Genomic DNA, 10759 nt, shown 5'->3' with positions numbered 1-10759 from the left:
CATATGTATGACATAAATCTAATATATATGTATGGCATATATGTATATATCCTTTTATAAATCCTTTTAGATTTATGTCATACACATATACACCATATATATATATATATATATATATATATATATATATATAAATGTCATACATATGTATGTGTGTATGTGTGTATGTATATATACACACACACACAGAACATGAAAATAAAGCAAAACAATGTAATTCTGGCAAAAAAAGGTGAGACTTCTCTATTCTTATACTTTGTGTGTATACTTAACCATTTACATACAAAAAGCTATAGAAATTCCAGAAAGTTGTTTATTGTTTTACATTTAATCTTTCTTGTGTGCTTTTAACATTATTCTGTTCTAATTACTTTAACTGTGAAATGTCTTCAGAGACACAAGGTTGATGGTCTCCTCCAGTGGCAAAGAATCACAATGAAGGCAAAGACTGTCATGTCCACTCCTCTTTCTCCAGACTTAAAATAGTGTGTAACAGAAACTCTAGTTATGTTCTTCAATATCAGCTAACAAAATACTGGGCACCTTCTAGTCATTGGAGTACAAAGCAGGGCACAAAATACTTAAAAATCCATGTCTAGGGGCCGAGGATGTAGCTTAGTAAAGTGCCTGTCTAGCATGCACAAAGGCCTAGGTTTGATTCCTATCCCTGTACAAACAAATAGGGTGTATAAACCGGGTGTGGTGGTGCCCGCCTTTAATCTCATTACTCAGGAGACAAGGCAAGAGGAAAAGTTCAAGATCATTTTTAACTACGCAGCCATTGTGATCCCTCCCACGACAATGGGCTGCCGGGGTGAAGGGTATCAAAATCCAACCCCAAAGCAGCTTATAGCAGGCACTCAATTAGCCAGCCATCATATTTCATTTGGTCCTTTACAACCTGGGAAGTGAGGACCACCCGGTTTGGCAGAGAAGGATATTGAGGATTATGTGTGGCTGAGATCATTGAGGTCATTAGTGGGCGTGGGGATTAGCATTCTAACCCCGGTCTCAGCTGTGAATCAATTACACCTAAGCCATCCACCCAATCAGAATCAAGTGCCGACTGCGGGCGTGGAGGTACTATGCAGGTCAAGTCCGGAAAGGCGTTTGCGGAGTGCAGACGACTCGCGAATGCCCTCGGTATAAATCGCGGGATTTTGGCGCGCTCTTTTTGTTGGCTGGGTGTTCTCGCCAGTGATTGGTTCCGGGCTGTCGCGGCTGCTGGGTCTACCTCGGCTGAGGAGAGGCGGCGCAGCTCTTCGCTGGCCTCCTGGGGGATGGGCCACCAGGAATCTCCGCTGACCAGAGCAGCGGCGGGAGGTGCAGCTTACATAAAGAGGTTACGTAAAGTGCTCAGCTGGCGCGAACTCGAGGACAGCCACGGGAACCTGGAAGCCGAGGCCTCCCCCGGGAGCGTTGCTGTCATCACAGGAGCAGCGCCGCGACCCGCTACACGTCCAACCCGGCTCCCCGCCTCGCGCCCTACTCGGCTCTGCAGACAACCCCGGCTCGGAACGGACCATCCTCCGGCGCGGGCTCCAAGGGGGAACCGGTCCGCCCGGAAGAGGAACAGCGCCGGCCAGGTAAGAGCCAATGGAGGAGGAAGGGCCGAAGAGGGAGCCCCAGCACCCCACAGTACTCCGGGAGGGCACTCGGAAGTCGAACTTTTAGCCAGTTTCCCTTCACCCGCTGTCCCCAGGGGCTTGGGTTGTCGCACTGGCCTCTGCTGGGTAATTCACCGGACTGTTTACACCGGGAGAACTCCGGGTAGGACGCGGGGAGGGGGCCGTTGGGAGGGGACTAAGCCCCAGGAAAGTTTAAGCCAGCCGCATCGCTCCTGAAGACGGCTGTCTTAAACGGTGAAGGTCCCTACCGCTTTATTTTTTCCTACTCTTGACGGATAAATCAGTGGAGAGAGGGAACGGTTTGTGCTTCGGTTTCCGGTCCTCCCTCGGTACTTCCCGGTGGTTCCGTCTTTCCCGCTTTCCTTTCCCTTCCCCCGTTCAATTCGAGACAGTGGCTCCTTCTTAAAGGGGCCGCGACTGGCGGCGGAGGTGGGACGCTGGACGCTTTAAGTTCCTCATCTACCCTTCTCGGCCTAGTGGTTTTAACAGATTCTTTCGCCCTTAGATCATAATCCAAGGTACCGCTCCTCCGCATCTCGGGGCTAGACGGAGGGATGAGGCAAGGGGGGCCCGGGCGGCGCCGTTGCTGCTCCCCCCGCCCCCCGCAGCCATGGAAACGGGGAAAGAGAACAGAGCCCGCAGAGGGACAAAAAGCCCGGAGCGGAAAAGGCGAAGCCCAGTGCAGCGGGTACTGTGCGAGAAGCTGAGGCCGGTGGCCCAGGCCATGGATCCGGCTATGGCCGAGGTCCCGGGTGAGGCCTTCCTGGCCCGGCGGCGACCGGATGGCGGCGGCGGAGATGTTCCTGCACGGCCGCGCTACAGCCTGTTGGCGGAGATCGGGCGCGGCAGCTACGGCGTGGTTTATGAGGCTGTGGCTGGGCGCAGTGGGGCCAGGGTGGCAGTCAAGAAGATCCGCTGCGACGCTCCCGAGAACGTGGAGTTGGCACTAGCAGAATTTTGGGCCCTAACCAGCCTCAAGCGGCGTCACCAGAATATCGTGCAGTTTGAGGAGTGTGTCCTACAACGCAACGGGTTAGCCCAGCGCATGAGTCACGGCAACAAGAACTCACAGCTTTACCTGCGCCTGGTGGAGACCTCGCTCAAAGGTAGACTACAGCAGGCAGTCCTGGCCTCTCCTGGACTCCCTTGTTCTCAGAACCACTCAGCTCTAATAACTGTCTCTAGCTCACTAAGGTCCTTGTCCGGGCTTTGGGACCTTCTTTCTGTGAATGCTGCAAAATCAGTCTTATTCCCTAAACGTTAGCCAGCATTCCATAACAAGCTCACTAAGTGGTAACCTCGATCTTTAAAAGTACTCACACGCAGTAGGTGCGAGTCATAATTACAAGTCTAGCATTTTAAAGATGGATGAAGAGTAGTCCTGGTGGGATTCAAAGTTGTTGGTAGAACTGCAGAAGCCCCACTCGTGCCTCTTTCTCTTCAGAACATAGAGAGGAAAAAAAAGTAGCAGACCCACCCATGCAGTCTCCTTTACTGATTTCTAGTTTCTTCCAACTCTGTTCTCAAACCTTATCTCTAAGTGTGAGGTTTTCTCTGAGAACCCCAACCCTTCACCTGAGGGCAGACAATCATTCAGTTGGTTCTCTGCTTAGTCCCTGAGGCATGCAGGTTAACTTACACACAAGAGTAATAACCCCCACAGGTGGGCCAAGAGCTGTTGAATAACAAAACACATTACATCTTTTCCTGCCATGCTAGAGTCTTAGTTGTTTTCTTAACCCCTGGGGCTGTCTGAGAAGTGTGTGGTTCCATGAGGCCAAACACCTTGCCTTCCTGAGTCTGCTAGAGGAGAGAGGCAGTGGGCTTTGAAGTCTGAGGCTTCCTGGGGCAGGGAGAGGCCAAGGGGAAAATGGACAGTATAATCTGAGCACTACAATTTTGGATAATATCTGTAAAAGTAAATTATGTCTCTTTTCTATAAATAGAGAAACTAAAGCTTAGGGGGAACAAGTACAACTTGATTAAGGTTAATCAGCTTGAAAGGGGTGGGACTCCTGGCTTCAAATTCCTGTGTCCTTGTAGTATTTGGAGGCCACAATGGTCTGTACTCACAGATCTTCGCAGGTGTAATGCAGCCTTCCCTACCTGAGGTTGAATTTAGCAGAATGGGTGGGATTCAGGACTAGATTTCCTAAAATCAGATTTTATTGTAATGTCCCAGGAGAATCCCTTGCAGAGTTTTGAAGTCATTTAACAGTGGATTGGATAGTGTGATGGAATTCTCTGGGGGCCTTTCCCATCCTGCTTGTCCACTCTGAAAAGGCCATCATTTCCAGGATGGTGGATGCCTGAAAACTTCCTAGGGGAGTGCCTTCTACTTTGCCTTCAGTCTCCTCACTTTCTTAGTCCTTTTACACACGACTTCTTGATGGTATACAAATGAGTGAAACATGCTTAGTGATAGTTTGGTGTGTTCATGTTTTAATACTCCCTTGGGCTACATGAATTTGTATTGCCAAACAATATCTTCTAACTTCAGTTCATTGATGTTGGCAGCTTGAAACTTGAACTTCAGCTAACAGCCCTTGTTAATTCTTCCAGTATATAAAAACTTTCTTCACAGATAGCATTTTAAAAAGAATTTTACAGTAAATAGTGGCAGGATAGCAAGTGTTTAACACCCTGGAGTTTGGGACTTGGATGCAGTCCTGGTTTGTTCTGAACTGATCCATGACAAGTTGAAAACCCACAGGGAGTGTACCTTTATCCTAAGATAGGGTATCTCTGTCATGAGGTTGTGCATGCTGGAAATGTCAGTAATATTCTATAAGGAATCCACTGCCCGGTTAAGTTCAGACTACTTTCTGAATTTCTTCCATCTTCATCTTCGAGATTTGGGTTCTTATTGTAGTTTCTCAAATTTTGAATATGGAACACATTTCCTGTGGGGTTGGAATAGTAGGTTGAAAGTTACATTAGTTTTTTCTTCTTTTTTTCTTTTTTGTTTTTTTCGAGGCAGGGTTTCTCTGTTTAGCCCTGGCTGTCCTGGAACTCACTCTGTAGACCAGGCTGGCCTCAAACTCAGAAATCCACCTGCCTCTGCCTCCCAAGTGCTGGGATTAAAGGCGTGTGCCACCACTGCCTGGCACGCTAGTTTTTTCATTCTCCCTTTGCGATCTAAAACTAGAGAAATTTTTTCCTTTGGGCCACATACTTAAAATGTCTGTTTTAATTTGGAGTCTTTTTTTTGTTTGTTTCAAGACAGGGTTTCTCCGTGTAGCCCTGGCTGTCCTGGAACTCACTTGGTAGACCAGGCTGGCCTCGAACTCAGAAATCCGCCTGCTTCTGCCTCCCAAGTACTGGGATTAAAGGCGTGCGCCACCACTGCCCGGCTAATTTGGAGTCTTAATATGTATTGCCTCTACTTACAAAAATGACAGCTAAGCTTACATGTTGTAGCAGATAAAATAGTACATAGCCAATTTTTGCTTGCTAACATTAAAGTAGAAAACAAAGACTCAAATTTCTCTAGGGTATGCTTTCTTGACTCTAACCTCCAAGTCTTGTGTTAGGCCTATGGTTCTGTGTTTTTAGCATGCTGTTGATGTCCAGTGATATCAAAGCTTTGCTTAAACCCAAAAGTTCTTTACAACCTTACTTTGCCCTGTTCCTTGTAATTCAGAATGATTTACTGCATGCCTCTGGTAGTATTGGAAGGGGAAAAAAAGAAAACAAAATACTTTTATGGCTATTGAAAAGTTTGAAAGTTACCGGGTGGTGGTGGCGCACGCCTTTAATCCCAGCACTTGGGAGGCAGAGGCAGGCGGATTTCTGAGTTTGAGAGTTCGAGGCTAGCCTGGTCTACAGGGTGAGTTCCAGGACAGCCAGGGCTACACAGAGGAACCCTGTCTCGAAAAACAAAAAACAAAAACAAAACGAAAAGTTCGAAGGCATAATAGTGATAGTAGTCACTCTCCAGTGTGACAAGCTAGCTCATTAAACAGAAGGTTGTAGAGAGATTTAAGAGAGAAAGAGAATGGTTAGCAGAAAAGATGATCTTGAGAGGACAATGCCCAGCCTTAAGTAGCCGAGGATAGTTATCTTCTCTCACCTCAGCTTCTAGTGAATAAACAGAAAGCAGTTTTAGAGTTTACTGAAATAACTTGATGTACAAATAAGTATCAAATACATTTTTAAAAAGAACACAAAACTGTGTTCTTGGTCGTATCCTACTCCATTAGCTTCTGTACATCAGATTCATCCTTTCTGAGCACGGACCAAGCAAGTCCTACTCAGAAGTCCAGTGGTTTGTGGGGCCCATATCATGGGGGACAGGGTTTCACATAGCTCAGGCTATTATGTAGTTGAAGATGACTTTAAGGATTCTCTGCCTTGAGAACTGGGGCTAAAGTTATGCACTGTCTATCATTTTGGCGTATGCACTGTTGAGAATTAAACCTAGAGCTCTGTGTGCAAACACTTTCCCAGCAGTGTTCTGTCCCCAGCCTGTGTTTCACAAAGAAATAAGAGCTCTGGAAGGAGGACAAGACTTGCCCCAAATGAAAGGTACAACACTAACTAGCTCAACGGTTTTTTAAAAAAGCCTATAAATTTGATGTCTTCAACTTGAAGTCCTTCAAGGAAAGAGGGAATTAAGGTATTAACGGTTGCTTTTGTCACCTTGTTTTCCATCCCTAAAAACCCGTCCTGAATGTACTTAAAACAAAGTTTAAGGTCATCACCACTTAGAAAATAGTAAGCACTCAGAAATTTGTTACCCTAGTCTAAACTTTTCTGACAGAAAGATTGACTTTTATGTACCCCAAACACATGAATTTTGGATTAACTCTCATAAAACTAGAAATTTAGAAAAGCTGAGACACTAGCTTAACTTGTTAGTAAGTACTGATGTTTACTCAGAATATTTTCGTAGCTCAAGGTGAGTTTGACCTGGGCTTTTGGGCAGTACTCTTCCCTGCATACCAATGCTGCTGTGAGCCAGGTTGCTGCATAAGAGGCTTTGCAGGCTTTCCTTCCTAAGAGGGTACACCTAAATGATTATGCTGCAAGGTCGCAAGTGGTGGCATCCTATTAAACAGGTTCTTGTTGAGTTTCATCAGTGGCCTAGGAAAGCATGACAAAAGTAGCTGACACAAGGGAACCTGAGTCTGGAAGTGAATTAACTGCAGACTCCTGGCTACTAAGTGCCTAAGGGAACCTAGAGGGGCTCTGAGCAGGGTTAGTTATCTTTTACCCAGGCTTCCCCAAAGCAGCTCTGAATTCTTTACTACTGTGGCATGGGCCTTGGAATTTAGAGACCCTCCGTTTAGACAGGATTGGATGATCTTTGACTATCTTGAAATAAAGTGGCACTGGGGACCTTCAAAATTGATGGGATACAATAGAACAATGATTGAGAGTCCAAAGGTTTTATTCCCAATTTTACTAAAATTTACTGGATGAAGCTAGTTGTGGTAGCTCCCACCCACCACATCTCTTTAAGGGTGAGTGCAGGATCAGCCAGGACTACAGACTGAGTCCTCAGCCTGACTGAGATCATGTCTCAGAAACAAAATCTTGATGGTATGTGTTAGGTGCTATTGTAAAGGCTTTATACCAGAGCTCAGCCAGCCTTCCTGACCATCTTTTGCAGGTTAGACATCCAAAACTATTAGAAGTTGCATAATGTAAAATAGCTAAACAAGTAACCCAGTCAGGATTCAAGCACAGACTTGCTTGTCTTTTAATTGCCTAGGGGTATGTCAAGTAGAGGCTTCAAGGTTAAAGTTGTGGTTTGTTGTTGGTTTGGTTGTTATTGTTTGTTTGTTTGCTTGCTTGCTTGCTTGTAAAATATGTGTAATTATACTTTGCTAATAGAATTTAATGCTGTTGTATCAGTCATGTATTCTGATTGTTGCTGTTTGTTAACTTATGCTTTATTAGTGCTCATTGCACTGTTTTCTTCGCCATCCTCTGTCATTGCAGCCAAAGAGTTTGTATCTGCTTTCTGATCTGTTCTTGGATGCCTTGGGGCAATTGCACACTCTTTGCTACTGAGTGTTTTCCTTTCATGTGTAGGGATTTTAGGGACTAGCCCCAGGAGATAGAAGTCACCCTGTCTTAATTGAGAACATTGGTTGATTGAGGTTGCATTGGGGAAGGTTTTTTATAGTGTAAACTCTCCAGGAGACCTTAACTTCCCCAGTAGAGTATCAGTTCACCTTGGATTTGCCCTCTAAGCCCTATCCTTAGGGCAGGAATCCTCCTGAGTGACTCAAATTCTCATCCTTATTTAGTTGAATCCTGCTGAGTAGCTTTCACAAAGCACATTTAAGTCAATCAAAATCCTGTACCATAAAAAGGAATCTGTATTTTCTATAGTTGGATAATCCAGCACTAGGGACTTGATGAAGCTTAAATTGTTTGGTGTATGTGAGAGCCTGCATCTAAGAACTTGTGTAGCAAGGGAAATTCAAGTGTGAAATTGCTGCTAGCACCATGAAACAATAGAGCTTTAGTGAGAAGTTTTGAGTTTTGCGCCCCCCCCAATTAGCTTCAAGATTACAAATAGTTAATTTTTTGAGCTTCAGTCTTCTCACCTGAAAATGGGGTGTAATTGTCAGGATTAAGGGTGTAGTTATCAGGATTACAGTTCGGGGCAGAGACAGTTAGAGAGAATGTTTTTAATTCTTTTGATTAGTTACCACAGGAGATTAGTTATTAAATTCTGATGTAAACCTTCAAATCCTTGACCCTGCCCCCTGTACCTTCCTCCCTTGACTGTCCTCCTCACTCTGCTGCAGAACCTCCTAATGACTTCTTAGCTGCGCATCTGTCTTCCCTGGCTCTCAGCCTCCAGAGGGAACTTTCTCATCCAGGATCCGAGATGTGCCCTTGTATAAGTTAACCTATACTGATCTAGCTTCGGCCCAAGAAATGTGGTGTATGTAGATGGAGCAATATACCTTTCTTTTTTCTAAATTTCATCTTTTTGTTTTGTTTTGTTTGAGATGGTTTCTCTGTGTAGCCCTGGCTGTCCTGGAATTCACTCTGTAAACCAGGCTGGCCTCGAACTCAGAAATCTGCCTGTCTCTGCCTCCCAAGTGCTGGGATTAAAGGCGTGCGCCACCACTGCCTGGCTCTAAATTTTCATCTTTTGCCCAACATGTAACATTCTGTAACCTGTATAGTACTGGGATTATTGAAATCAATGATTTCCAACCTGAGTGTGGTGGCACACCTGCAATTCCAGTACTGGGGATAGCCTGGGCTACATATCAAGACTGTCTCAAAGAACCAAAAAAATTAGGGGTTGGGGAAAGGGAGCAGAGGTTAAGAGGATCTCTCTCACTCTTCCAGAGGACCTTAGTTTGGTTCCAAACATCTGTGTTAGGTGGCTTATTGCAGCCTGTAACTCCAGCTCCAGGGGATCTGATGCCCTTTTCTGGCTTCAGCAGCTGCACACAGTCCCCAACCCCCAGTTGATTTTGAAGGACCTTGGTTCAGATGGTGATGAGGATGTTAGTGATGGTCAGTAGATAATTCTCCAAAAAGTATCTTTATGCTCTGCAAAATACTAACTTCTCATATTTGATGCATAAGAATTCTGGATTTTTCCAACGTTTCCTATTACCTTCTGTTTGTGCCAAAGAGCTAACAATCCATTAGAACAGAGGTTGGGGTGAGTCTGCAGTCACTCAGACTCTTTGCTGCTCTGTCTCCTCCTGGTTTCTTCACTGTTCATGTCTCCTCCCTTGGTCTTGGGCAGGAGTTGGCAGAGGCCTAGGTCAGTTTGAAGGGAGGACTGGAATCCTAATGTTTCTTCTGTGTTCTGGGTGGGCAGCTGGGACTCATTCTTCCCTTGAAGGAAGCCTAGACCCTTGCCTGCTTAGAAAAGTCCTTCTGTAGTGTTCCATGTTTGCTCAGTGATGTTGATGGGCTCTGAGCCTGCTGCTTCTGTTGGCATTTCTGTGCTAGGGCTTCTCTAGCATCTTTAGGATCTGTGTGCCCCTTCTAAAGACTAGCTTAGAGCGCTTTTTATCTAACTTTACTTTTCTTGAATTCTTATAACCTAGATCTGTGTTATAGTTCCTTTGGCCAACTTGTTTTCTTTATGCCTCTTAGTTACCATAGTTACCAGTTTTGTGTATAAAATAATAATTTCCCTATTCATATCTCAGATTAGAAGTTTCATTGCTATGTGATGTGGTCTTTGTAGAAGGAATTTGATGGCATTCCTTCCTGGTCGTACTATTATGGAACGTTTCTTGCTGTCCCTTTTCTGTCTGTTTCTAGGTGGGGCCTCAGGTTGTTGTGGCTTCATTTTTCAGGTTTTTGTTTTGTTTTTTGTTTTTTTTTGGTAGACTTAGCCTGCTTGCTGGTGACCAAAAAGGATTATAGAGTGGGGGTTGAGGGAACAGTTCAACACTGATTTAAAAAAAAAAAAAAGCCATATGCTCTGAATTGGTTTGGTTTGTATCACTTTGTGAGTAATATAAACAAATAAATTGTACAATTACAGGGAAAGTTAGGTCTGACAGATTGTGGTTAAAACCAAAAATGTCTGTCATGTCTCTTCCTACCTCTCTGGCTTTGGTAGATTTTGTTTGTACTTTAGTCATTTAAGGGCCACTGGGGAAGCAGAGACTCATTTGGCTTATTATGTCACTGTAGTATGATATTGTAGTAAATGGCTAGGAGAAAGAGCCTCCTTCCAGAGGCTGAGGAAATGTTAGCCTTGTCTTTTGGGACATAGCATACTCTGAGCCAAGGGACCTATTTTCAGGTCTTGATTCACTTAACAAGTAGCCATTCAATGTATAGTCTAGTCTGTCTGTCTTCTTTTTTCCTTCCATTTTTGTTTTGTTTTTGAGATAAAGTCTCAACTATGTAGCCCTGGCTGTCCTGGAACTGAACTATGTAGAACAGGTGGGCCTCAAACTCCTAGAGAGCTGCCTGCCTCTGCCTCCCAAGTGGCAGAATTAAAGGCCCGTGCCTTCACACACAGTATCAGTCTTCTTTTTGTCAAAATAAGACATCTGCCTACTTGGACTTAGCTTATAGGGCATTTGTCATCCAGTAATTCACACATAAGAACTCTGTTCCATCAGTTGCAGTATGAAGCATGCTGGGATTGATTTGACATGGAAGTGCCAGTCACCAGCTTTCCT

At 44.8% G+C, this 10759-nt stretch overlaps 1 protein-coding gene across 15 annotated transcripts in view; it reads left to right on the top strand.

The window, feature by feature from the left end:
* Positions 1-243: 243 nt before the first annotated feature.
* Stk35 (serine/threonine kinase 35) overlaps positions 244-10759 on the top strand; it is a 34888-nt gene continuing 24372 nt past the window's right edge. For 11 of the 15 annotated variants that reach the window (XM_028755702.1, XM_028755652.1, XM_028755644.1 and 8 more), the window contains exons 1-2: positions 244-1586; positions 2134-2734. In XM_028755702.1, coding sequence (XP_028611535.1) covers positions 1086-1586; positions 2134-2734 — 1102 coding nt within the window. In that variant the 5' untranslated portion in view covers positions 244-1085. The other 4 variants (XM_028755674.1, XM_028755723.1, XM_028755721.1 and 1 more) reach the window with 4 other exon arrangements.

Source organism: Grammomys surdaster, unplaced genomic scaffold (genome assembly GCF_004785775.1).
Source record: "Grammomys surdaster isolate TR1022 unplaced genomic scaffold, NIH_TR_1.0 129, whole genome shotgun sequence".
Classification (NCBI taxonomy): domain Eukaryota; kingdom Metazoa; phylum Chordata; class Mammalia; order Rodentia; family Muridae; genus Grammomys; species Grammomys surdaster.
The sequence above is the reverse complement of the archived record's forward strand: the minus strand, read 5'-3'. Positions and strand labels throughout refer to the sequence as shown.